This window comes from Drosophila arizonae, chromosome 4, assembly GCF_054131065.1.
Source record: "Drosophila arizonae isolate 15081-1271.41 chromosome 4, UAZ_ARI_1.0, whole genome shotgun sequence".
NCBI classification, from domain to species: domain Eukaryota; kingdom Metazoa; phylum Arthropoda; class Insecta; order Diptera; family Drosophilidae; genus Drosophila; species Drosophila arizonae.
In genome coordinates this window covers 14,423,831-14,448,902 of record NC_142924.1, presented here as the reverse complement: position 1 = coordinate 14,448,902, position 25,072 = coordinate 14,423,831, and the positions used below count along the sequence as shown (strand labels likewise).

General features: G+C 38.7%; 9 protein-coding genes and 2 non-coding genes across 23 annotated transcripts in view; 5 read left to right on the top strand and 6 right to left on the bottom strand.

Moving 5' to 3' along the window:
- Oatp74D (Organic anion transporting polypeptide 74D) overlaps nt 1-2,208 on the bottom strand; it is a 30,824-nt gene extending 28,616 nt beyond the window's left edge. For 2 of the 12 annotated variants that reach the window (XM_089467159.1, XM_018006746.2), the window contains exon 1: nt 310-1,922. The gene's annotated coding sequence lies outside the window, so the exon portion shown is untranslated. The other 10 variants (XM_089467167.1, XM_089467163.1, XM_089467161.1 and 7 more) reach the window with 10 other exon arrangements.
- Nucleotides 2,209-9,763: 7,555 nt separating this feature from the next.
- Nucleotides 9,764-10,750, top strand: LOC108613361 (uncharacterized). Its single transcript, XM_018006762.2, has one exon. It carries the CDS (start codon nt 9,945-9,947, stop codon nt 10,593-10,595), a length of 651 nt encoding a protein of 216 aa, XP_017862251.1. The 5' UTR covers nt 9,764-9,944; the 3' UTR covers nt 10,596-10,750.
- A 199-nt stretch (nt 10,751-10,949) lies between these two features.
- On the bottom strand, nt 10,950-12,644 carry LOC108613368 (uncharacterized). Its single transcript, XM_018006769.2, has 2 exons — nt 12,185-12,644; nt 10,950-12,098 (listed from the first exon to the last, which is right to left on the bottom strand). The coding sequence occupies exon 1, from the start codon at nt 12,403-12,405 to the stop codon at nt 12,241-12,243; it is 165 nt and encodes a 54-aa protein (XP_017862258.1). The 5' UTR covers nt 12,406-12,644; the 3' UTR covers nt 10,950-12,098; nt 12,185-12,240.
- A 147-nt stretch (nt 12,645-12,791) lies between these two features.
- UQCR-Q (Ubiquinol-cytochrome c reductase ubiquinone-binding protein) lies at nt 12,792-13,600 on the bottom strand. Its single transcript, XM_018006768.2, has 3 exons — nt 13,459-13,600; nt 13,018-13,200; nt 12,792-12,960 (listed from the first exon to the last, which is right to left on the bottom strand). Exons 2-3 carry the CDS (start codon nt 13,190-13,192, stop codon nt 12,866-12,868), a joined length of 270 nt encoding a protein of 89 aa, XP_017862257.1. The 5' UTR covers nt 13,193-13,200; nt 13,459-13,600; the 3' UTR covers nt 12,792-12,865.
- A 25-nt stretch (nt 13,601-13,625) lies between these two features.
- Pfdn4 (prefoldin subunit 4) lies at nt 13,626-14,311 on the top strand. The gene is made up of 2 exons (XM_018006765.2): nt 13,626-13,767; nt 13,882-14,311. The coding sequence occupies exons 1-2, from the start codon at nt 13,723-13,725 to the stop codon at nt 14,245-14,247; spliced, it is 411 nt and encodes a 136-aa protein (XP_017862254.1). The 5' UTR covers nt 13,626-13,722; the 3' UTR covers nt 14,248-14,311.
- Membrin (golgi SNAP receptor complex member 2) lies at nt 14,276-15,195 on the bottom strand. The gene is made up of 2 exons (XM_018006761.2): nt 14,912-15,195; nt 14,276-14,854 (listed from the first exon to the last, which is right to left on the bottom strand). The coding sequence occupies exons 1-2, from the start codon at nt 15,046-15,048 to the stop codon at nt 14,341-14,343; spliced, it is 651 nt and encodes a 216-aa protein (XP_017862250.1). The 5' UTR covers nt 15,049-15,195; the 3' UTR covers nt 14,276-14,340.
- A 19-nt stretch (nt 15,196-15,214) lies between these two features.
- Uev1A (Ubiquitin-conjugating enzyme variant 1A) lies at nt 15,215-18,609 on the top strand. 2 transcript variants are annotated; one of them, XM_018006764.2, is made up of 4 exons: nt 15,215-15,374; nt 16,376-16,518; nt 17,348-17,473; nt 17,541-18,609. In XM_018006764.2, the coding sequence occupies exons 1-4, from the start codon at nt 15,347-15,349 to the stop codon at nt 17,679-17,681; spliced, it is 438 nt and encodes a 145-aa protein (XP_017862253.1). In that variant the 5' UTR covers nt 15,215-15,346; the 3' UTR covers nt 17,682-18,609. The 2 variants fall into 2 exon arrangements, with proteins under 2 accessions (XP_017862253.1, XP_089325418.1); XM_089469292.1 differs by lacking the exon at nt 15,215-15,374 and adding an exon at nt 15,939-16,105.
- A 576-nt stretch (nt 18,610-19,185) lies between these two features.
- Cyt-c1 (Cytochrome c1) lies at nt 19,186-21,199 on the bottom strand. Its single transcript, XM_018006756.2, has 6 exons — nt 21,005-21,199; nt 20,700-20,747; nt 20,406-20,554; nt 20,209-20,341; nt 19,860-20,153; nt 19,186-19,795 (listed from the first exon to the last, which is right to left on the bottom strand). The coding sequence occupies exons 1-6, from the start codon at nt 21,074-21,076 to the stop codon at nt 19,568-19,570; spliced, it is 924 nt and encodes a 307-aa protein (XP_017862245.1). The 5' UTR covers nt 21,077-21,199; the 3' UTR covers nt 19,186-19,567.
- Nucleotides 21,200-21,617: 418 nt separating this feature from the next.
- On the top strand, nt 21,618-24,213 carry Klp64D (kinesin-like protein 64D). Its single transcript, XM_018006752.2, has one exon. It carries the CDS (start codon nt 21,800-21,802, stop codon nt 23,843-23,845), a length of 2,046 nt encoding a protein of 681 aa, XP_017862241.1. The 5' UTR covers nt 21,618-21,799; the 3' UTR covers nt 23,846-24,213.
- Nucleotides 24,214-24,342: 129 nt separating this feature from the next.
- On the top strand, nt 24,343-24,415 carry TRNAV-UAC (transfer RNA valine (anticodon UAC)). The gene has a single exon. It is a non-coding gene; the product is annotated as a tRNA-Val (tRNA).
- A 251-nt stretch (nt 24,416-24,666) lies between these two features.
- On the bottom strand, nt 24,667-24,739 carry TRNAV-UAC (transfer RNA valine (anticodon UAC)). The gene has a single exon. It is a non-coding gene; the product is annotated as a tRNA-Val (tRNA).
- Nucleotides 24,740-25,072: the final 333 nt, after the last annotated feature.

The window sequence follows — 25,072 nt, the reverse complement described above, 5'->3', positions numbered from 1 at the left end:
ATTTTTATTTTTATTAATTTTGTATAGAACTTTTCTTTTTCACTTTTGCCATCTATGTATCCATTATAATTTATAAATTTATATTTACCAGATATCATTTATAATAAATTTTTATTTAATGCTTTTGCACGCACAGAAACCAGTTTAAGTTAATTTCTATGCCATAAAGCTACGCTAATTCGATGATACTAAATGTACAAATATTTATACACATATATATGTGTATGTGTATGCGTGTATATATACTATGTATATTAATGTTTGATATCTGTACGCCTATTGCTTATATACATTTCCAGATGTACTTACATTTATCGCCTGTGGCTCGGTCCGCCCGTATGACTCGATTTTTTCATTCAGAACTTTTGCTACGCAATATATGCGTGTAATTTCTCTCTCTCTCTCTCTTTCTCTCTTTCTCCTATCTCGTTCTCTCTTGCTCACTTCCTCTTTCTCTCTCTCTGACTGCCCACAATATTTTACGATCTGTTGCTGTTGTTGTTGTTGTTTTTTATTCACACAATTTAATTAGTTTTTTCGTATTTTGTTGTTGATTATAATTTATTTAGTAATTGCACATATAATGGGGGAAACAAAAAAATTTAAATGCTGCGGCTGAGGGATTGAAATTTTTTATATTATTATTTTAATTTTTTTTCGTATTTCACTTGAATTTGTTGAACATATTTTATTGTGTTTTTATTTGTTTTTTTTTTTTTAATTTTTTTTTTTTTTTATTTTGATTCTTTTTTTTTTATAAAAATCGTAAATTTCCAACAGATTTAATGAATTCTCAAATATTTATTTCATTTTCTGGGGGAAACTCTCAGTTCAACGTATATTTCGTATTTCGTTCTAAAAATAAAACAATTTTTCGCTTTGAAATATTTTGTGTGTTGGGTGTTTTCTGTGTTGCACTTGTATCTTTCAGCTACGTACATATATATTTATTTCAGATACATTTTATTTTTCATTGAAGGAATTGCTTACTTTTTAGCGTTTCATGATTTTGCTTCTTTTTTTTAATTTTTTATATGGCCAATACAGTTTCGAAAGTACTATATGTTCTTTGTATTTTGTTATTTTCTTTTTTGTTTTTGATAAAACGCGACGCGTTCGCTGCGCAGCGCTTGCAGTTACAACGACGACGTCTGAGCGGCAAAAACTCGAGAATAAGCAAAGTGCGGCTCAATTTATACGACAAACAGACAACAAGAAGATACACACGAATGCGGCGCTGCCGCTGTTGCTGGCTCGCATTGGTATTGGTGTAGCCGTCTCTGTAGCTGTTGGTGTTGGTGTTACTGTTGCTGTTGGTATATCTTAAAGATACACACGATCGTCAGCCAGCTACAGATAACAGCGTCGTCGCCGCTAACAGCAACAGCGACGCGCACGCAATTAGAACGCTGCCAAACGGTCGCTGCCACTGCCACAGCCGCTGCCGCAGCTGGCTGCACCTAAAATGAGAGCGTGCGCCGGCTGCGAGCAGCGCAGCGAGAGTGAATTTTTTGGGTATTTCACGTTTTCGCTCTCTTCGGGGGTGGCGGCGGCGGCGCTGTTGCTGTTATCGCAACCGTAGGCGCTATGCGTCGGCGTTTCAGTCTCTATTCGCTCGTGTGTGTGTGTGAATGTTTGTGTTTTGTATTTATTATTATAAAATAGTAGTAGATGGGGCCACAAGAAAAAAACGTAGTAGCTTTTGGTGCTAGCGCTCGCCTGTTTCAATACGTCTGTTTTATTTGCATATATTCAATATGCACGACCTACATTGTTGTTTTTCGACGAGCGACAGACAAACAAAAACGAAAATAAGTATTAAGCTACATACAAACATATATGCATAGATACAGACGCACAAAATATACAAAACAGCGCACAGCGCACACCGCAAAGCGCCGTTGAGCAGGCGAAGCCGCATATAAATAAAAACACATCAAGTGTACATATGTAAGTAAGTATTACCGCTGTCGCTGTCTCTGCCGCTGTCGCCGTCGCAGTCGCTGCGGGTACCCCCCACACACACATACACGCAGAGAGTGGCGCCCGCACTCATGCAAGAGGTAAACGTAGGGGAGACAAACGCACAGGCACACGCACTCACACACACAGACAGAGAGACACTGCACAGAGTGTCAGTGGAAGCCGACAAAACAACAACTCGCTGGCATCGCCGTCCGCACGCGGTCAAAGGCAAGTCCAAACTGAACCGAAGTGCTCGAAAAAAACTTTTTCGCTTGGCCCCAAACAGCTGCTGCCGCTGCCACAGTCGACGTCGCAGCTCGCAGTCAGCTGCGACAGCGCAGCGACTTTGGCGCTCTTTGCATTTGCACCGACTGTTACAGCTTAACAGCGCTCTGTTAAAGCTCTCGCCTCTCTGTTATGGGTGTGGGCGACCGACCAGGCTCGGCCCAATCGTTCTTTAGGCATTTGTTTACTTTGCATACATACATTTTATTATTTTCTTTTTATCTATTTATTTATTTTTTATTATTATCTGCGTATCTCTGACAGCTGTTGAGCTTATTAATTTTCCTAATTGGGCTACTAGTAAGCTTTGGCCCAGCGAAAAGCTTGCAATATGCAGCTTTTGCTTTCAACACTGACGTCATCGTCACATTAAGAAATTCCATTGGCTAGGGCCGCCGATCATTAAGATATATCAGCGTTCAAAAGCAATGCGTCCTGTTTTCAACACTAGTAGCCTGATGAGCTTTTGATGATGGATGATGGAGTCCGCATGTTGAAGACCCGCAACAAAGTCTCACACATCAATCTAAATGCTCGGCCATTAGTTTAAATTTGACTGAAGAAGGCAAAACCAAAACCAAAACGGGAAAAACAAAGAAACAAGCGGCAAAAACAAAAGACCAAAGCGAAACAAGATTTTAGAATTTCGTTTATGGCTTAATACAGATAAGATAGATGTTAATTTCAAAAAAAAAAATATTACAATTAATTTGAACTGAATACTTTTTTGGATTATTTGCGCATAAAGTTTAAGCCAACGAGTTGGCAAAACACTTAAAAGGTGGATTACGACTAAATATATATATAATATAATAATATATATAAATAATATAATAAAAATAATAATATATATAAATAATATAATAAATATAATAATATATATACGGCTGTAATTTATTTCATGTAATGTGATTTACTTCTTCATAGTGGTTTTTCTTTAACCCAACTATATACTCAAAATTTGTTTTTGTTTTTTTTTTTATGTTATTTAACATATGTAGATATAGATAGCAACATATTCATATATGTACATGTAAAAGCTTGCATATCAATTACACATTGAGCGCAAGGCCGACCAGAAGGCAGACAGACAGACAGACATTTGGACGTTCATGAGTGTATTTGAGTGCATTTTATGAATGATCAAAGTGAATTGAAACCAAGGCAATAATCATGCGACGCTACTCCATATGTAAACGTTTATATGACATAGTACAGTATAGTATAGTATAGTTAGGAGTAGTTTCTCTATATGTATAGCTATATATGTCTAACACTAACTTATTGGCAGACTGGGCACAGTTAATTACGTGACATGTCAGAGCCGCAAACGAGTTAAACACGCTTCGATCGATGCATTGCAATTGCAATTGCATTCACCTCGAAGTGTTCATTGAACTCTTACAACAACAACAACAAAATAACAACAACCAACTGAAAATAACATTCAATTTGCTATAATTGATGAGTCTAAGCTCTATTTAGATTGGATTTCGATTAAAATATAAAAACAACATCGCGCCCTCCTTCTGCCAGTAGATATAACGGTAAGTGTAGTTAGTATAGCTGTATCTGTATCTGTAAGTGTAACTGTATTTGTATCTGTATGTGTGTGCATGTGCGTGCGTATTTGTGTAACTGTTTCAGCTTGTCAACAAACGGCAAGCAAATAATACGAGAAATTTTCAACAAAAATTTATGTTTGCTGTATTGACAACCATGGCTGGGCTTATCTGCAGTTCAGTTCAATTTTTTTGTTTTTTGTTTGATGTGTAAACGTTAACATATTTCGGAATATTCGAAAGATACTTTTTTCCACGTTCAGCTGAGCAGAATTCTCAAATTTCTCACGTAGGCCAAGCGAGCGCAACTCGCTGAACCAGAGAGCTACAGACTTGATACGTATCCAAAACTTTTATTAACTAGAGGGAGAGAGAGTGAGAGAGAGTAGCATAGAGTATGTGTGAGAGAGCGAGAGAGTGGGCGTGAGTGAGTGCCTGCTGAAGCTGTGTCTTCTTATCTGCTCGCCCACAATGTATGTCATTCCTGATAAGGCAGCATTTAGAATTGCCTGTCTATATATGCAACTGTTATAAACATACACATACATACATACATAAATAAGCATATATGTATATGTATATTTGAACTCCTGCTAACTTTCATATACATATGTCTGCCTATATATACATACAAGCGCTGCCATGACTAATTAAGCAAAACTCAATTTCTCAGCATAAAAATTTGCCGACAACTTTGTAAAAGGATTGCTGAAAAAGTTTGTTGCGCATCTCTTGGTTATGTGGGCAGAGCAGGCAATGGGGTGTATTAGCTGGCACAGACAATTTGTAGAGTGGCGTATGTGAATTACTGATGGAATGGTATTATATATGGCATGTACTTGTATTTCTATTCTTTTGCCTAACTCGGAAGGCAGCATGAAATTCAGAGAATTCCGAAAAATAATTGATTAAAATTGAATATTTGCCATAGTCGCACATATATTATAATATATGTATATATAAATTTTTAAAAATTTATGTATATATTCTATAATTAACTTAAGTTTCTTTTTTACAATTCTATGAATAAGTCCCTAACATTAATTTATATTTTCAATCGATTTACTCCCTGCAAGGATATTCATTCGTTCACATATATATTTATTGATCAGCTCCGGTTGTTGCTTTGTTGTTGTTATTGTTTTTTATCTTTACTGCTCTTCGTTTTTCGATTTCGTTGCTTTTTGGCCGTGTGAATCATAAGCATTAAGCATAAAACCGACATTTAGCTGATTGATCTTAATAAGAATTCCAGGCTCGGGTGGAGTTGCGTTTTTTGGCTGCGTTCGCTAACGGATTCATGCGGCGGGTCAATAACATTTTGTTGCCAGTGTGTCCATACCAAAGCCCACCAGGCCCCCACTACCTCTGCCCCGCCCCCTTTTTGCAGTCATTGAGGGCGTTACTTGGGCTGCGCCTTGCGCAACATAACAAACTTTGTGTTTGTTTGTCTTAATACCCGTTTGCGATGTGAATATGGGTATATTGATTTCTTTGTGAAGTGTTGGTCAATCTGGGCGTAGCAACAAGAACTGACACTTGGGTATGATCTCCTGCAATCCATAAGTTTAGTGTTTTCCTTGGACAAGTATTAAACTATCGATTATGCTCGACTACAGCTTACATACATGTTTATTCTTGTTTCCATGCATTCCCATTGTTCACTTTTAATAAGTCCCCCAGCCAATCTTCTCTCAGAGAGCGAGAAGGAGTGAGCCTGTTGGAAATTGAAGTTTGCTTTTTATTTTTGTAAAGTTCTGTTTCATTTGGCTGCTTTTGGAAGTCTGTCTACACAAATATCAGAAATAATTGGATTGCTCTGTTCACATATGTATATAGAAACATATATTGGGATCAGATCGTTTGGAATTCGCAAATGTTGTGCTGTGGAGCGGATGTCTGTTGCCCAATTCATGATTGAAAAGCGTCGCCAAAAGTGCAAAATTTGCAAAGCTAATATCGAAAGACCTGAGCGAGAGAGAGAGAGAGAGAGACAGAGAAAGGGGGTGGTGAGGTCTTTACCCCCATTTCGTGGAGTCTGGGGCATTCTAAGAACTGTTGCATATTTCATTCACTTACATAAAAACAAAAAATCACTTTTAAAGTCAATTTGATGTAGATGTTGTGTAGATGAATTACTTGTTGCGTACCAGTGTGCACACTGGGTGTCTCCTACATACATATGTATATGTGCATATGTATGTACGTATATGCTCACATTCGCACATGTATTTTGTCAAACCATTTCTTAACTAATATTTGTTTTGAAGCACTTTAGCAAATGGCAGCGACAACCTGTTTAATGAAATCCAATCAAATATGTCTGACACGCAAATTGCAATTTTTTCCTAATTTTGTTGTAGAAAGATACACAGGGGAGTATTGGCTGTGTGTGCAGTATGTTGGTAGCTCTAGCTCTAAGCATACTACTTTTTCGAATACTGCTATATACTAGTAAATAATACTAAAACTACTACTATTACTGGTAATACCATTGTGTACTCCCACTTGTACTGCTAGTATATATATTATTCATTACTACTACTATTTACAAAATATTTCTACTATTTATAACAGTTGCTAATTCTTCACCTCTTTAAATTTCCTACTTTTATCTATTACTACTATTTTAATTTCCTACTACTATCTACTATTTCAAGTTCATTTTACTCTACTATATGCTACTGCTATTTTAATTTACTTTTACTATCACTACTATTACTACTAACTTCACAATTTATATTACTACTACAGCCACTGCTATTTCAAGTTACTTTTACTATCACTACTAACTCCACAATTCCTACTTTTACTACTACTACTTCGTCAATTCATACAATATGGCCCTACTTCTACTATCAAATTGATTGAGTCAATCTACTACTTGCTTTCGGATAATATACTCACTATTTATTTATATATTAAATAGAATTTCAAATAATTGTAGAGTATTCTGCAGTCCTTTACCGCTGTTTGCCAAATTACTACGCATTGCGCACTGCAAAGCCCCAAAAATTGGCGACACTTGCGACATTTTCGTTTCGTAATGTCTGGTGTCTAGCAATCGAATTAAATCAAATGCAATCGACTCTCACAGCAATTATGAAATATATATGTATATGTGTATATAGGTATAAACAGCATATCAAAGTCTTGTCTGCAGTTCAAATGAAACACAATTTGCGTAAAATTGAAGTGCTTCTGCTTCCACAGCCTTTTACTACTAAGTAGCGCACTTGATCAGATGCCACGCCCTCTGTCTCTCAACAGGCTAACACAGCCTTCACTCTGCTGCCCTTTATTATGCTTTTGTTTGTTGTTTTTGGTTTGTTTTGTTGTTGTTGTTGTTGTTTTGCTTCTTTTTTTCTGTGTGCAAACAAAAGGCGTCTAGATTACGTCTACGTCGTCAACAGACCCAAAAACCCAGACAGACGCTGCCTCAAGCTTTCTGCTGTCCCTGTCCCTCTCTCCATACCCGTATTCATCTCCATCTCTATCTCTGTCTTTGTCTCTGTCTCGCCCTCTTCCTCGTTTCTGGTTGCTCGTCTCTGTCTGGAAATTGGGTTCGCCTTGTCTGCTTTTTGTCTGCGGCTGCGTCCTTAGCCATTCTTTCGTCTTATTCCCCGTCTTCTTCTTCTTCTTCTTCCTTCTGTAGATGTTAGTCAAGTTTTTATTATTATTTTTTTCTGCTTAGGTTTATTGTTTGGATTTTGCATTTGATATCAGTTTTCGGCACATGGCTCGTCTGCCCTGTCGTCGGCTGGGCCCAAGCGAAATCAAAAGTGCTTCAAGTCGTGTGAATTTCGGATAGACTTTCTGATGACTCTAAATGACTTCCAAATTGCGGTATCTTGAAAAGAGTACAAACTTAAAGAAATAATGGGTGAGAACTTGTCTTTCTATTAGTTTATCACCATTTTTTTTTAAATTTTATTTAAATACAGAAGTTTAATAAAATATTTGCTAAATTTATATTAAAGAATTTCTCTTAAATTATTTCCAAACTTTTTAAGAAATAATACCAGAAATATGTATTATATATTTATATTAATATGAAAATAAATTAAGGTACATCTCGCTAGATATTCATCTCTCATTATTTAAACAAATAAAAACAATATATGTATATTTTTAAAATATTATTTCAAACTTTCTTTTAAGAAACTAGTAATAATAGTATAGTATAGTAATAATATCAATTTTAAATTCTCAAAAAATTTTGAATTTAGAAATTTGGAAATGTTTTTTAATCTCCTTCCTCTCGATATTATACACAGTTGAATTTTGCCACACAATCTGACACAAAACTTGCCAAAAAAAAAAAAAAAAAAAAAAAACGATAGACAGACACACACACAGACAGACATTCGCACACACACATGTATGCATATCACACAAATCATGTCTGGATCTTTATTGTGAGAGTGACCTTGAATTTATGCAAATTGCTCAAGTGGGAAACAAAGTTTTTTGTCAAATTGAGAAATCAAGCTAAATAAAAAGAAGAGAAAAAAAAACAAGCCGCATTTGATTCAGAAAGACCTTGACATTGAGCTCGAAAGGGCTCGCCTCATATTAAATTATGTGATATCATCGCAGTTAGGCAGAATTTGCTTTCCAAATGAAATATGAATGCATTATAAACATACATATTTGTATAAATAGTAAATAACTGGTAATAAATAAATAAAACAATAGTAAATAACTGGCTTATGTCATTCGATTCACTTTTTACTTAACGCCCAGTGCAATCGGATGTGCTCAATGCTATTCTCATCTCTCTTTAAAAGGCAGACGAACATACTTATGTCATAAAGCCTTTATATATCCTTATATGTGTACATGTGCCACAATATGCAGCATCGCAAATTAATTACAGCTTTAAAGACAATTTGAAAAAGATTCTCTCTTGGGAAGTAATCAACTGGAAGATACCCTGCATTGCTTGCATAAAGAAGTTAATTATGGGCTTTCCAAAATACTTAATTTCTCCGTACTAAAGAGTTTCCGAAAGACATGTGACTCGCTTCACTCTTCACGAGAATCGCACAGAAGTCCCATTGCCATCCAGCTAAAGATGAATCCTGCGATACCCATTCAATGCAAGCAAATGCTTAAAGGGTATTCAAAATCACCAAAAAAACACATAATAAGCATCTGGGTACGGTCCGGCGGACAGCGTATCGATAACCCTTATCAAAAGTGCGGCATCTCGAGGCGAAAAATACAAATTATGCTTACAAACAAAAAAACGAAACATCGAAATGCTAAAAGTACACAAAATGCAACTGTGTGAGTGTGTGTGTGTGTGTGTGTGTGTGTGTGTGTGTGTGTGTGTGTTTTTATGTATTTGCTTTGCCATTGGAACTCGACTGAACGTTTTCGCCTTGGGGCCCACCATCAGAGCTATGGGCGTGGCACGCTTAAATCCCAAACGCCCCGCACTAAAAGCCTAAAAGAGAACAACAAACCCAAAGCTCTGAGATGCAAATTATGCGATATGGAAAAGTTCGATCAAATTGCAGTAATTTGCCCCGATGAGCGCTACCCGAAGAAGTTGCAAAGTAAAGCTCAAGCAATTGAGCTGAACAACAAATTTAGGTAGCCGTCTATATAAATGGCTTTTGAGAGACTTTATTTACTTATAATAAGCGGACACGTGCTAAGTGAACATACATATATTTTATAAAAGATATTTCCATATTATCGTAAAAAAAAAACAACGGGAAGATTTTTTATAAGTAGAGCTGCGAATGAGTAGAGCTTATGAAATGCATTTATCTTTTGCTATGCGAGGCTCGACAGATATTTTTTCTCTTTAAAGACGGTTCGCTAGGTCATTTTAGAAATAAGGGAGAACCTATTCTAAAGACAATATATACTCTCCAAACCATATACCATATCTATGCATTTTGAATGAGTCATATATATCATATCAAATATTTTTCAAATTAAACATAATTTGGAAATTTGTCTTGACTTTCGTTTCAAATTCTTAACTTTTCTAAGCTTAATAACTCAAATTTATGATTCTGAAAAGGTCTATACCAAATTCTCAAAAGTGCGAGCAAAATTTTGTTAAAAAAAATTTGTGTGTTGTCCACCACTTTATAGAGTAGAATATCCACGAAAATGACCAAGAGTTCCCGGTTGCAACAGGAGATTCAGCTATTGCGAAATGAGTTGGCGATGGTACGGGGGGAGCGGGATGAGCTCTGGCGGAAGCATGATTCGCACTTCCAGCTGTGCAGCGGTTGTGCGGATAGCTCTGTAAAAAATGGGAATAATCCGAGCAGCAGAAGCGACAGGCCCATCACTCCCAATCAAGATTTATATATTGCATATTTGGAGGAACAGATACAGCGGACCCGATTCAAATACAAGAAACAAATGGGCGAAGTGAAGTGCAGCGCCAGTCTATTGGAGACAAAGCTACAGAACGTTCGGATGGAAATGAACTACATCAGTGCCAAGGCCCAGAAGGTGGACAAGCTACAGAAGAGCATTAATGAACTTAAGTCAAAGCTCAGTCGTCGGGATATGATCATATCTCGCTATAACGAACAGCATGCTGCCTTTCTTGAGTTAATTAACAATTTGGATAAGGAACCAAATGCCCTGCGTGATGCGCCACAGCAACTTCAAAAGATTGTTTCAAAGAGCGTTGATGGCTGTGAAGAAAAGAGAAAGGATTCGGTAATTCGATCTAGATGCAAACCTAACGAATTATTGAACTTTTCATGTTTGAGCACAGCACTAAAAAACAAACTGGCGCGCAAATAATTTCATCTGTCTTTTTGTTTTTCTTTAATATATTTGACGAAGCAAATCTTGAAAGCTGTGTAAAAAATTCATATTTATTATTGTTTGATGTTTGTAAATTTTCTATGTTCAGATTGGATATATCTAAAGTATTAAAGTGAAGTGCAGATCAAAAACGTTGCTTCTAGTTTATGTAATTCTCTTTGTGGGAGCTATCATTCATTAATACTTCGCTCAGAGCGGAACTTCGGTCAGCAATTCGTTGGCTGGAAATTCGTAGAATTTCACTTACTCCAAGTTCAGTGACAATGTTGCCTAGGTTATTGCACTGTAATTCACGAAAATATATATTGTATAATCAAACTCTGGGGCGGTGTAATTGAAGACAAATTATACTTATTTGTTTTATTATTATGTACTTAATTGCTTCCTATTTCATCCAAATTTACATTAATTCATTCATTAATTTTATAATTCATTTCAAAATATTTACATGTTATTTATATATATTTAAATCTGATGAAAAATAAACAGGTCATAAAATCGCAAGTTAGCTGGTTTCAAGAAGTATGTATATAAGAAAGTGGCTTACAGACTAGATTGCTTTATCCGATCCTATAAAATCGCTCAATGTGTGTCTTATAAAAAATGGTTTGAAAACTTAATATGGCAATCTCTTATGCAAACAGTTTATACCGTTATACAAAAGATTTTTATATTTTTATATTTTAGTTCAGTATGTAGAGCATCAAATTAGGTATTCAATATTTTGATTAAATTCACAACAATTTCATCTTACTCTGCAGCTGAACAAATGGTAAAAATGTCACGTTTTGGTCTTTCGATTGGACTTTCTTGACAGCAATAAGTAAGACTTGCTAGCGTTTACGTTTACTTTGTTCGTCGCTGCAGTCGGTGTATCCTAATGCGAAATTTGTGCTAATAAGCACGTAGCATATTTCCCATAAATACTGCCAGCACCTAGTCCAAAAATGACGTAGGTCACGCCTCGGAACGTCTATTGAATTCTAATGGGTAATGCAGCGATTGCACCAGGAAGTGCGTGCAGCAAGCACTAAGCGATCGTTGGTCAATTGAAGTTATTTGTGGCAAACATAAACCAAATGCAAATTGAAATTGATTGAGCGTAGTTGACAGTGATGAGAATTTTTAGAAAATAAAAAGAACTAGGTCAAAAGTTCAGAGAGTATCCAATATAACTCTTAATAGATAATTAGTTAATTGCATGACAACTTCCACTTGATGTATAATCTTATCTTTGAGTCTAGCGTGATTCAAAAACCTATGATGAAATTGACCGTTACGCATTAATTTAAAAGGCGCTAAACAATTTCAATCGGCCTTCATTTACAATTAGTATGCATTATATTTGCCTTAAATTTTAGGTTTATATATGGCGTAGAGGTACATATACGACGACCCTGAGCCGTTTTCGTAACGTGTTTGTCTCTTTCGTCGCTAGCAAAGCCAACGAGTGTGACGTCACTGCCAACGGGCTCCACTCTAAGAACAATTACAAAATAAAAATACTGTTTTACATTTTCTGTTCAATTATTATTATTAATGCTTAGCTAAATTGTGTACATTACATTATTACATTAATTAGCGACTAAGTTCGGCAGTGGCACTTTGGTGTATCTTTTTCTTATGTGCCCGAGAAGCTTCTAAAATTATTTTTCAGCAACAGCACAACAAAGAATATGCCCACAGCGATGGTAAACAACTGGACGTTGATTACTTTCGAGTCGACTAAGGCCTGCAGCATATTGTAGATGCTTTCGCTGCGTACTTCGCCACCACAGCAGTCCATATGTATATAACTAATATTAAGTACGTTGGTCGATATTTAAAAACTACAGCTATCCTCGCGTTATATGTGTCCAAAATCAAGTCTTTTTCTAACTTTTTTTTGTATGGGGAAACAGCTGTTCCAACTGAGTGTTTACTAAAGCAGTGTTGACGAATGTGCGATAGCTCGTTGGATATATGGCAACGCTGCCAACAGCTGTTAACTTCAATTAATTGTGTATATCCAAAATGTATTATTTAAATAACTTTATCTTAAAAGTATTTAAATACGCAACCATTGCAAAGAAAATCTTGCTATGAAATATATAATTATCTCAACAATACCTCCAATTTAAATGCATTCCACCCACATACTCCACAGGAGCCGAAACAAAACTCAAAAGCAAATAGCATCTCATGAACTGTGGGTTTTGTTTTATTATTTAGCTTAACATCACTATTCGCTAACTAGGACAGTTCGTTTATTCGTCATTCTCATAATCAGCAGGATTCTTACGCAGCAAAGCTGTGTGCTTGCGTTCGGTCAAGTCGAAGATCAAATAGCCCACAATGAAGGCTGCAAGTGAACGAATCATTAGATCAAGAAAGTAATGAAATTAACTAAGAAACTTACGTGGCAGCACACGGAAGATGTTAGAGCGGATGCGGCGCATAAAGTTGGGTACACCATGGCTGATCGCACCGGCAAAGGCGCGCTGCTCGAAGGGCGACAGTTTGTAGGTGACAATGCCGTGAACCTTGGCGAGGTTGCCGAAATGGGCGCCGTTCAGGATCGATGATACACGCATGGTTCAAGCTGTGGACATGTTGAGGAGAGAGGGTTATTGATATTGAGTTTACAAACCACATATAAAGCCAACAAGGATTTGGATAAAAACACAAATAGTTATTATAAACATTCTGCACTTAGCCTCAAAGAGGTTATGTAATTTTTGCACTGCGAACGTCTGCAACAGCGGATAGTTGCCTGCACTTATGCTAGCCAATAATGGGTCATATTTATAGTGCCCAGCACTTGGCAAATTTTTTGGCAATTATTACGTTAATTATTTACCTTGACAAATCAGAATTTGTGCCTTAAATTAGAATAAACGCTCGGATGACGTCTGTTTGCTTCAGCTGCTGCTTCTGACAGTGCTATATAACATCTGTTAAATTGACATGAAACTGTTAGCATTTCGATAAAACTAAAAAAGTTGTCGACAGGCCACCACAATACCAGGCTACTTTTCAGCTCGAACAACAATCCAAGTTGCGAACGCCAACTGTTTGTAAAAACATTAATTTATTAAAGAAAACCTTATAAAATTGAATCGAAATGGCCGCGAAAGTAGCTAGCAGCACAAGCAAGGTGTTTCAAAATGTAAGTATACGATTGGCAACTGTTGGCATACCAGAGTAACCTCACTTTGCTCTCTTACCTGCTGAGCACATTCGAGGCGTTGACTAATCGCATTTGTTTCTGTTTTATATATAGCACGACGATGTGCATATTTCCTTTGAGGATCAACAGCGTATCAATCGCTTTGCCAAGCACAATGTGCGCATGGATAACTTGAAAATGGAGCTGGAGATGAAGAAGAACGATCTCAAATGCGTGGAAGAGGCACTGGAAGAAATTGAGCTATTCGACGAGGATGAAGATATTCCCATTCTGATTGGCGAAGTATTTCTCTCACACAAACTGAACAAAACACAACAACTGCTCGCTGAGACGAAAGAAGAAGCCATTAAAGAAATTGCCAGCATTGAGGCCAAGGCAAAGGTCATCAAGGCAGAGATGGATGAGCTCAAAGCACATCTCTATCAGCGGTTCGGCAGCAACATCTCCCTGGAAAACTAGGACTAAGCAGACGATAACAAGTGAAACATTTTCAATCAAATATATATACTAAATTTAATTTAAATTCCGATCATGATATATTTATTCGTTTGACTACAGCACTAAATAATATATTATCAGTCCAATTATCAGCAATGTAACCACCATGCCACCTAGAAAGATTCGCCGATCCTCCACCAACCTCCGCTCGATCAACTTCATTGTGTGATTGGATAATCCCAGTGTGCTGCCAATAGCCTGTATACGTTTATGGGCACCGCTTAGCGTCATTCGCTGTGATATAAGACTTTCCAGTATGCCACTGCCAGATGCAATCATGTCGTCTACACCCCGATGGGCGTTGCCCATCTGTGTGTGATGTTGCAACTCGTAATCTAGTTGGAGGCACGTCTCCGATGGAGCCGTGCTGTTTGCAGCGAATCTATGGTTAAGCAGCTGCTCCCGCTCACTTATTTCCTGCAGCCGACGCTGGCGACGATCCCGTGCGTGCTGCAGTGATGTTTGCAAATGCCTCAAATCATATTTAAGCTGATCTATCCGCAGCTTTGAGCTCTGTCGCTGTGAGGGCGGCACCTTGAAAAGCAACACATCGAGCCGGTCGCAGTTGCTATAAAAATTTAACATATTTAATCAGCTGTTAGGGATACGCACACAGGTGACTCACGAGTTAGCTTGGGTAATTTTAACTTGTATTGCATTCTCCACGTCAAGCGCTTCTTGTGGTGTGATTTGGCCAAGTCGCTGAAAGCATTGCTCAATTTCCTTGACCGTGTTATTTGTTTGGTGGTACAGTGTTTCCATTGTCTGGTAGGCAGCAGGGTAGTCGTCTAGATAGACCTCTAATTACTGAATTATCTGAGAAATTAACACGTAAAAATTGATTCGTTTCAAAAAGCTGACGCGTTGCATATAGTCCAATTGGTTAAGTGCGTTGTTATCGTACTAGCCTATCGGTAATCGACATTTCGTGTCACCTGCCGTCTATATGTCTGGCAACGCTTTTCTAAGAAAATGTGCTAATTAAAACCATACCTAAGTGTGCGATCAAAGAATACGCTAAAATAAGCCAAAACACACACACACTCTAGGATAAACCACAATGGCGCATACATCTAGTACCGGCGTTGGTAAGAATTTTATTTGTAAAATTAACAATTTGGCAACGAAATTGATTGAAAAACACGTGCCCGCGAGTACAGCCAAGATGTTGGCAGTATTTTGTCATCAAAAAGTGCGAAAGTTCGGCGTAAAACGAGTGCGCAAAACGTCTTTTTATTGAACGATGACGGGCCGCTGCCGCAGCGCTTCCACTGCCCCGCTCAATGTGAAAATGAAAAGAAAGCAAATGGCAAAAAAAAAGTCCGATAAAGCGCGAGCTCACATTAAATTCATATTGGAAAATAAGCAAACAAACCATTGTCTATTGCGTTTGTCTCCCAGCAAGTTCCAATTGCAGTTGCCGTCACTATGCAGCAATTTTTCTTCGTGACTTGACAATTTCGGTGGGGCCCGCACCCCACACACACATACACGGACACCCCCTTTGCCGTTCGATGTGTCCCTTTTCAATTGTTGTATGTGTGTGTTTTTTTGCTCGTTTGCTCAGCCACTTGGTTTTATGCTCTTTGCCTTTGCTGTTAACCAAAGTGCTTCTTTAATTTCTAATTAAATTAGTTAGCCTGCTGCGTCTAAGAGTCTGGCTGCAAATTTCGCATATTGCGCATAATATCTTTAGCATTTGCCTGCAAATTATGTCGTGTGTGCAAGTGGGCAGGAGTCGGGGGAGCGCAGTGGACTGTTGGAGCTAACCAGGCAACCAAGCAACTAACCAACCAATACCACACCCTACGTCCGTCCGGTATTCGTATTTAATTTTTTATTCTACTTACGAAAATGAGTGCAAAGCAAAGGAAGAACAACGCAAGACACACTGGCCAATAACAACAATAGCAGCAACAGCAACAACAACAATATGAGCTTTGAGCAAAAGAAGAGCGCGAAGAGAACGTCTACTAAGAAACACATGACCTCCTCGCGCTAAATACACGCTTTATGCCTTAATTACAACCTTCGGCCCATGCAAAGTTAAATGGAAATTTATAGTTGCCTAAATTTTGTTGATTTTCAGTGGTGCCACGAAATTTCCGCTTACTGGAGGAGCTGGATCAGGGCCAGAAGGGTGTAGGCGATGGCACCATATCATGGGGTCTGGAGAACGATGATGATATGACACTTACCTATTGGATTGGCATGATTATCGGCCCCCCTAGAGTAAGTGTACCCAACTAACTGATGAATGCAAGCGTCATCACATTCATCTACGTCACGTATAAATAGACTGCGTAACGAATGGGTTTCTTATCGGTCGAGATTATTGTTATGAAAGATATTGTATAGATATAGATATTGGTGATGTTAGATATAATCGATTGCGTAAATGCAAATTATGTCCGTGTGAAAACTATGCAAATGACAATTAAATTTGATTAACCAATATGTGAACTAGATGGAAACATGTTTTTGAAGATTAATACGATTCCCAAATAAGTACAAAAAAAAAAAAAATAATAATAATAATAATAATAACGATATTTTAATATGTAAGGGGACAAATTAAAAGCTTATAAGAGTAGATGTATAGAAGAGATTTTAATTAAAATTCAATTGAAATTAGTTTAAGATATAAATTAAGAAAAGCCAAAAAACTTATCAAGCCAAAATGTAACCAGACTTATAGACTCATTTCATTTGTTATATAAAATAGATTAAAACATCCTATTAGAACAGTTGATAACAAAAATTAAGAGATAAGCTCTATGCAACGAATCATTTTGGGCGACAACAAGAAATTTGAAATTCTTTTAGAAATATTTAAGCTATTTAAATAGGCACTGAGTCTGGTATGAATCACGAAATGGTGCAGTGGCAGCACACGCTGACTCATCGATAGAGCAGGAGAGCCTGTCCGGGTAATAATTGCTAGTTGATGGTAAGAGTGCAGGGAGATACATACGTGCATTGTGTATAATCGCTAGTTATTAAATGCATATTTCTAATACATATTCACTGATTCGCATGACTTTGTCTTTTTCTCTTGTAGACACCATTCGAGAATCGAATGTATTCACTAAAGATCGAGTGCGGCGAACGTTATCCGGATGAGCCACCAACGCTCAGGTTTTTAACAAAAGTTAATATAAATTGCATTAATCAGAATAATGGTGTGGTAAGTAGAGCATCGATCACTACTCTTATATATTGATAATCTAAACCAAATGTGTTCTGTGTAACAGGTTGATCATAGATCAGTGCCCATGTTGTCCAGGTGGAGTCGGGAGTATACCATTAAAACGATGCTTCAGGAAATACGTAGGATTATGACCATGAAAGAGAACTTGAAGTTGGCACAACCGCCAGAAGGTAGCTGTTTTTAGTTGGCAACAACGATAAAAACAAAATCAACAGCAACACAACAACAACCTACAACCACAACAGCAACAACAACAACAACAAACTGCAGCAGCATCAACAACCACAACAGCATTACACACAACTGCCACTGCAACAGAAACAGCAACAGCAACAACTACACTCGGCTGATTGTGCATGAGTGTTAAGAGGCGCGTGCCGGCCATTGGTAAGTCGCCTCGATCCTCTACAGAGTTGTGTGTAATGTGAAAGAGAGACGGGAGAGAGATAGAGAGAGAGAGAGAAAGAGGGGGCGGCCGTTAGAGAGGAGGAGCCAAGTAGCTGCATTATTGTTTTTGTTGTCTGTTGTACTTCTTGAATGTGTGTGTGTGTTCAGCAGCAGAAAGAACTAAAGCTAAATATCTATACTATAAGTGTAAACAACAGCAACTGCAACAAGAAGAAGCAGGAGAAGAACAGCCAGAGCAAACGTCACTAAATATAATAAATGGTCGTCATCCCTTCCGTCATCGATCGTCGTACGAATGTCATCATGTTTGGTTACAAAACCCATTCTTAACTAAGAAATAAAACAACTCAATGTAAAAGAATGATTAAGAAAGATAAAACAACAAACACACACACCTACACCCTTGCTAAACAAAAAAGGAGACATTTATAATTTTAATCAAGCAATTTACAAAAAAAAAAAAAAAAAAAAAAAAAAAAAAATTATAAAAAAAAAGTTAAAAAGCAAATCCGTATAAGATAAAGAAATTCAGCGAGTTCTGTTTTCGTTGCATCGAAGAAGACGAAACGTAATTATTGTTTTGCATAACTAAAAAATTTATTAATTATATATATATATACAAATTTAAGCGAATTTTTTGTAGTAAAAACAAAAACATAAGCAAAAAAAAAAAATAATGAACCGAACCGAGGCGATTATAATAATTTAATTAGTTTTCCTTCTTCAAATGGGACGTGAGACACGATTTATATCCTCGAAACATTGCGGTAAATATCTAAAATACAAAATTTTAAAACAAACAAATAAACACACACACACACATCCATAAACACTAAACTGATGAAGAAGTCGAACGGGCAGAACGATGAAAAAGAAAATGATTAAAATAATATTTTAATTTAAGCTTCTAAATAAAACAATTAATAATCCAATAAAAAAAAAAAAATGAAAAGCCAAAACGCTTTGAAGTGCGCATCAGTCGTAATAGGTTGAACATTCAATTCGAAATTTGTATATAAGCAATATATGTTTAGATCTTCAAAATTCTAAAACCAATCTCGACTGATCCACCTGAGTATATTCTTTACTTGTATACATATTGAACAGTTGATCGAAGAGATCTATATATATATATATTTACAGAAGATCTCTATATAAAATAGATCACGTTTTCACTTTTCTATGTGTAATAGCAGTTGCTCAGCAAGTTTCGTAAGCCCCATTTATGTATACACCTAAAGTTCTTTCTTCGCGTATATAAAACTGAAATCATATTCGGGTTTTATGTTTTCAATTGTTTATTTAAATACATAATTTGAATTTAAGATTTATACACAATACATGTAATAGTTTCCATGATTCATTTTGTCTAGGCTCTTTGCTTTCGTTGAACTTCCCGCTTTATCCTTGATGTCCTTTGATCTTCATCCATTCGTTATTCTAGGAATTTTGGTATTTGTTTACTCTGTTCTGGCATGTTTTTTTTTTATTGTTAGCTGTTACTATAATTTCTTTAATTGAACTTTGTGTTTGTGTTTTCTGTGTGTGTGTGAACGGACATTTTTTTTTGGGTTTATGCTTAAACTTGATTTATTTTTTATTAGTCGATAAAGTCGCATTAACACTGCAGTTCTTCACGCCAAATCAAATTCAAACAATTCTCTACTTCTCCTTGGGCACAAAGACGATCTTTCGGGACTTGAGCGCGGACCACTTGTGCCGCTTAATGTAATACGAGATGGCAGTCAGGAAGCCAAGAATGCCAATCACCTTGATCAGCAGCTGCTTGCGCTCATCGTGCTCCGGCTCCGATGTCCACTTGAGGAACGTGGCCACATCCTTGGCCAATTGACTTTGTGTTGGTGGTGTGCCATCCTCATACTCAATTACCTGTTCGGCAAATAATTCAAATTATTAATCGAATTGAAACCACGTTACTTAGATCTGTGCTCACCTCATTGTACAAGACCTGGGCCATGGATATGGCACCGCCAGGGAAGTACGGATTGAAGTACTGGCCCTCGCGTAGCACGACGCCAGCTGGCGCATCATGGTAGCCAGTTAATAGCGAAAAGATGTAATCCTCGCCACCCTTGCGAGCCGAAACGATGTAGCTCAAATCTGGTGGATAAGCACCGTTGTTGGCAGCACGAGCCGCTTCCTCATTGGGATACGGCGATGGGAAGTAGTCCGACAGCTTGCCGGGACGGTCAAAGTAGTTGCCGGTATCATCGGGACCGTCTCTCACCTGGATCAATTCAGACGTAAATACAAAGTTCTGTCGAAAAGTAATGAATTCTCACCGTGATCTGCTCAGCCTCGGCCTTGGCCTGTTCTTCGGTATGGCTGACGCCAACCAGATTGCGGTAGGCAATATATTGCATCGAGTGGCAAGCAGAGCACACCTGCTTGTACACCTCATAGCCGCGACGAATGCTGCAGATCGTAACCAATCAATTGATCTATGCACTTACACTTTAGCTATATTTGAATTACGCACCTCTGGTGATCCAGCGAGGAGAACAGACCCCTATGGGACCAGGGCTGAGCGGGTGCGTGCACTTCAGTGCCAGAAGCCTCCACCGATTGCTCCAGAGCAAACAACAGAGCACCAACGCCGCCGGTAACAGCGCCGATGGCACCGATCAGCTGTTCGCGACACGCACACAACAAGCATCGAGCGTCGAGCGTTGATCGTTGGTTGAAATGAAAAAAATAAGTAAGCGCAAATTTGAGGTTAGGTCCGTTCGGGTATTATGAAATGGTCGGTGTCCATTTGGTGACTTGTGATTACCTTTTTGTTGTTGCTTGCCCAGCTTGAAGCGGAGGACAGGTTCTTGGCCTGTGAAAAAAGAGAGTATTGATTAGATTTAACAGCTCTGCAAAAAACTGCACGTATGGGTTTTTGCACGGAGTTACATAATTGTGGGTCGAGTGTAATCTACCGTTTTTGGGCCAATCAATACCATACACTTCGATATGGACATTGGATGCAAAATTAATGTTGTAATGATAGTGAGCTGGATGGATTGTTGAGCGCGTTACGGAAAATTTTCTTTCGTGATGCTTATTGGATGGGCGGGTGGCCGAGTGTTTTACCTGTTGCAGATTCAAAGCTGGCGTAGATTTTAGCAATCTCAAGCCATTGAATCTTCGCAATGTCGCTGCCATTCTGGCCGGAGTTCAATTTTATGCGTCTGGTCGTGTAAGGAAACTTAAAGGGCAGCGCGAATCTATCTATTCCACTGGCACGGAGTCGCTCGCTTCTCGCTGGCAGATGTTTACTCGCTGCTGCTCAGTCGTTGAATTTAACAGAAATTACTCCTCTTCAGGTAACAAATGTGCTCCTCCGTGTGTGCACCCACGCAGGTTACAGCTTTGCTCCACATTTAACATAAGTAAATCTGTTGTAGCTAACATACAATTTGTGGGATTTACCTATTGTTAACTCTTTTATTGCTCATCTCTTAACAGTAGCTGCTCCACGGTTAACATAGCGTACCTTTGACCTGAAGTGTATTCGCTGATATTTAACAGAAAGTGTACGATATGGCTACTCGTCACATGACAACAACCACTAATATTAACATAAAGAAAATTTGCCCTAAGAAACATTTAAGATATTTAACATACATGATGACCCTGCTAACATGAATTACGTTTAACAGAATTTACTCCTCATTTATTATAACAGGTTGAACGCCCCCGCAACTCCACACACAGCCTCACAAACTGTGGTCACACTGTCTGAATTTTGCAATTATTATTAGCAGACGACTCATAGCAACGGTGCATAAACAAATGTGAAGAAAAACGCTCTTCATTGATTGCCCATACCGAGTACTCAGCAGAACATTTTGAATTGTTGTTAGCCGTTAAGCAAAAGTGTAAAAAATGCCGCAAGAGCAGCCAACGGCGACTACGTCGCAGCAGCTCGATGACGAAATCGAAAATGTTCGCGTTGTTGTTCGATCCAGGCCGATGGACAAGAATGAGCTCGCCTCGGGTGCGGTGAGCGCCATCCAGGTGGATAATATCAATCGTGCAATAACCGTTATCAAGCCGAACGCCACAGCCAACGAGCCGCCGAAGACATATTACTTTGACAATGTCTTCGATGGTAACTCTAATCAGCTGGATTTGTATGTGGATACGGCTCGTCCGATTGTCGACAAGGTGCTGGAGGGCTACAATGGCACCATCTTGGCTTATGGGCAGACGGGCACTGGAAAGACATACACCATGTCCGGTAATCCGGACTCGCCACAGACCAAGGGCATCATTCCGAATGCATTCGCCCACATCTTTGGGCACATTGCCAAGGCTCAAGATAATCAAAAGTTTCTGGTGCGCGTCAGCTACATGGAGATCTACAATGAGGAGGTGCGCGATCTGCTCGGCAAAGACGTGAGCAAGAGCCTCGAAGTTAAAGAGCGTCCGGACATTGGCGTCTTCGTCAAAGATCTCAGCGGTTATGTGGTGCACAATGCGGATGATCTGGAGAACATTATGCGGCTGGGCAACAAGAATCGCGCTGTCGGCGCGACAAAGATGAATCAGGAGTCTTCGCGATCGCACGCCATCTTCTCCATCACCGTGGAGAGCAGCGAACTGGTCGAAGGAGGCATGCAGCATGTTCGAATGGGCAAGTTGCAGCTGGTGGATTTGGCTGGCTCCGAGCGTCAGTCAAAGACGCAGGCGAGTGGCCAGCGGCTGAAGGAGGCCACCAAGATCAATCTGTCGCTCTCGGTGCTGGGCAATGTGATCAGCGCTTTGGTCGATGGCAAGAGTACGCACATTCCCTATCGTAACTCGAAGTTGACTCGGCTGCTCCAGGACTCACTTGGAGGCAACTCGAAGACAGTGATGTGCGCTACGATTAGCCCAGCGGATTGCAATTATGTGGAAACCATTTCCACGCTTCGCTATGCGAGTCGAGCTAAGAACATACAGAATCGCATGCACATCAATGAGGAGCCGAAGGATGCGTTGCTGCGACACTTCCAGGAGGAAATTGCACGATTGCGCAAGCAGCTCGAGGAGGGTAACTTCGAGGAAGAACTGCTGCCCAGTGGCGAGGGCGAGGATGAGGAGGACACCTGTGACGATGAGCTTGAGGCGCCTTTAGATATTGAACTGGAGTCTGCGGCTTCAGCTGCAACCAGTCCCACTGGCAAGAAGATACGAAAGAAGCGCGAGAAGTCAGACAAGGAGAAGGAAGAGCTGGCCATGCGCAAGAGCCAGCATTTGCGTGAAATCGAACATGCCAAGACGGAACAGGAGCTGTTGCGCAACAAGCTCGTCTCGCTGGAAGGCAAAATTTTGGTGGGTGGCGAGAATCTCCTAGAAAAAGCGCAAACTCAAGAGAAGCTGCTGGAGCAGTCCATAGCGGAACTGGAGGAGCGCGAGAAATCTGAGCAAGCATTACGGCAAACACTTGAGCAGAAGGCCACCGAGCGCATTGACATCGAGGAACGCTACTCCACGCTGCAGGATGCCAGCACTGGGATCACGAAGAAGATCCATCGGGTCATGCAAATGCTGATGGGCGTTAAGTCCGAGCTGGCTGATCAGCAGCAGGAGCATCAGCGCGAGAAGGAAGGAATCTATGAGAACATACGCAGCCTCTCTCGGGAGTTGGCGCTTTGTGAGCTGGTGCTCAACTCGTATGTGCCCAAGGAGTACCAGTCCATGATAAATCAGTATACGTCCTGGAACGAGGACATTGGCGAGTGGCAGCTCAAGTGCGTCGCTTACACTGGGAACAACATGCGCAAGCACATCGAAGACAAGAACAGCGGCAAGGAGCCCGAATATGTTGATCTCTCTCACGTCTATCTCAGCTATAATACGGAAGGTGTATCCAATTCTATGGGCGCCAAGTCGGCACGTCCACGCACCTCGGGTGTGCCGCGTCCCACAACGGCGCGTCGCTATTGAAGCCATCAGTCTCTAGTCCAGATGCAGGACCAGCTCCCGCGTGTCCATTATCTGTTCGGATTTCGTGCACAATTTTGGTTTCTTTTGTTTCTGCTTTTGCTTTTTTATGCTTTGAAGTTCATTGCTCAGCGATTATCTGCTTTCAACTGTATTATATAATTTGTTATTAATTTATTTCATTATAGGTGTCTGCAGTAGTTACTATTCATATATTTTAGGTTGAACAACGGTGCAATATGTTTAATTTGTATGTAATTTTAATTTATAGTATCTCACTTAGCAATACATTTTTTATAAATAGTCACAGATGGCATAAGATAAAATGTGTGCTTTTGGCTTTTTAAATAAATTCATTTAGTACTCAAGTATTTTACTAATAAATGTACTTCTGCGTTTGGAATAAATAAAAAGTCTGGACGTGCTGAAAAGTGTGCTGTGGTTTTCGTTCTTTTCGAATTGTGGAAGAAAACTGAAATTTGGCTCGACACGTAACAACTGGTTCCATAGTGTAGCGGTTATCACGTCTGCTTTACACGCAGAAGGTCTCCGGTTCGATCCCGGATGGAACCATGTGGGTTTTTTTTTTTTAATTGAATATTTTTAAAAGCATAGCCATTGTTAGAAGTTTTTTAATAGAAAGCAATAAAAAATGAATAAGCAACTATTTAATTTAGAATATAATTCAATTAAACAACTTTTTATTATATTTGTATCTGTTAATATATTTTTTTAATATTTGAATAACTCTATTGGAATTTCTTTTCTAAATTACAATATAAAAAAATAAAAATTAAAATTAAAAAAAAAAAAAGAAACCCACATGGTTCCATCCGGGATCGAACCGGAGACCTTCTGCGTGTAAAGCAGACGTGATAACCGCTACACTATGGAACCAGTTGCAAACCGCTTGCTTATTTGATAATTTGAGATTCTGGAACGAGTTTTCGTTTATTTCCAAGGGATTATTTTCAAAATGTATATTCAGGAAGTTTGCACACAATTAAATTTAAAAATAAAAAACCAAAATACAAAAAAAAAAATAAAAATAAATAAATAAAAATATATACAAAAAAAAAAAAAAGAAAATACAATTACAAATCTTAATTTATGGCGGGCTCACTGTCATAATTTCCACATGTAATTATCTTTTATTTATAAAACACAGGGGAGAAAACTTTGATAAGTGATTATATACTGTCCTACGGTTATACAACTTCCGTTGATATA

Bases quoted from the DNA above. Each gene is read 5' to 3' on its own strand.
- LOC108613361 (XM_018006762.2), top strand. From the start codon at position 9,945: ATGACCAAGAGTTCCCGGTTGCAACAGGAGATTCAGCTATTGCGAAAT.
- LOC108613368 (XM_018006769.2), bottom strand. From the start codon at position 12,405: ATGGACTGCTGTGGTGGCGAAGTACGCAGCGAAAGCATCTACAATATG.
- UQCR-Q (XM_018006768.2), bottom strand. From the start codon at position 13,192: ATGCGTGTATCATCGATCCTGAACGGCGCCCATTTCGGCAACCTCGCC. The intron at 12,961-13,017 runs GTAAGTTTCTTA...GTTCACTTGCAG, and splicing joins CATCTTCCGTGTGCTGCCAC to CCTTCATTGTGGGCTATTTG.
- Pfdn4 (XM_018006765.2), top strand. From the start codon at position 13,723: ATGGCCGCGAAAGTAGCTAGCAGCACAAGCAAGGTGTTTCAAAAT. The intron at 13,768-13,881 runs GTAAGTATACGA...TTTTATATATAG, and splicing joins CAAGCAAGGTGTTTCAAAAT to CACGACGATGTGCATATTTC.
- Membrin (XM_018006761.2), bottom strand. From the start codon at position 15,048: ATGGAAACACTGTACCACCAAACAAATAACACGGTCAAGGAAATTGAG. The intron at 14,855-14,911 runs GTGAGTCACCTG...AAATTTTTATAG, and splicing joins AAAATTACCCAAGCTAACTC to CAACTGCGACCGGCTCGATG.
- Uev1A (XM_018006764.2), top strand. From the start codon at position 15,347: ATGGCGCATACATCTAGTACCGGCGTTG. The intron at 15,375-16,375 runs GTAAGAATTTTA...GTTGATTTTCAG, and splicing joins TACATCTAGTACCGGCGTTG to TGGTGCCACGAAATTTCCGC. The intron at 16,519-17,347 runs GTAAGTGTACCC...TTTCTCTTGTAG, and splicing joins TGATTATCGGCCCCCCTAGA to ACACCATTCGAGAATCGAAT.
- Cyt-c1 (XM_018006756.2), bottom strand. From the start codon at position 21,076: ATGGCAGCGACATTGCGAAGATTCAATGGCTTGAGATTGCTAAAATCT. The intron at 20,748-21,004 runs GTAAAACACTCG...CTTTTTTCACAG, and splicing joins CAGCTTTGAATCTGCAACAG to GCCAAGAACCTGTCCTCCGC. The intron at 20,555-20,699 runs GTAATCACAAGT...TGTCGCGAACAG, and splicing joins GGGCAAGCAACAACAAAAAG to CTGATCGGTGCCATCGGCGC.
- Klp64D (XM_018006752.2), top strand. From the start codon at position 21,800: ATGCCGCAAGAGCAGCCAACGGCGACTACGTCGCAGCAGCTCGATGAC.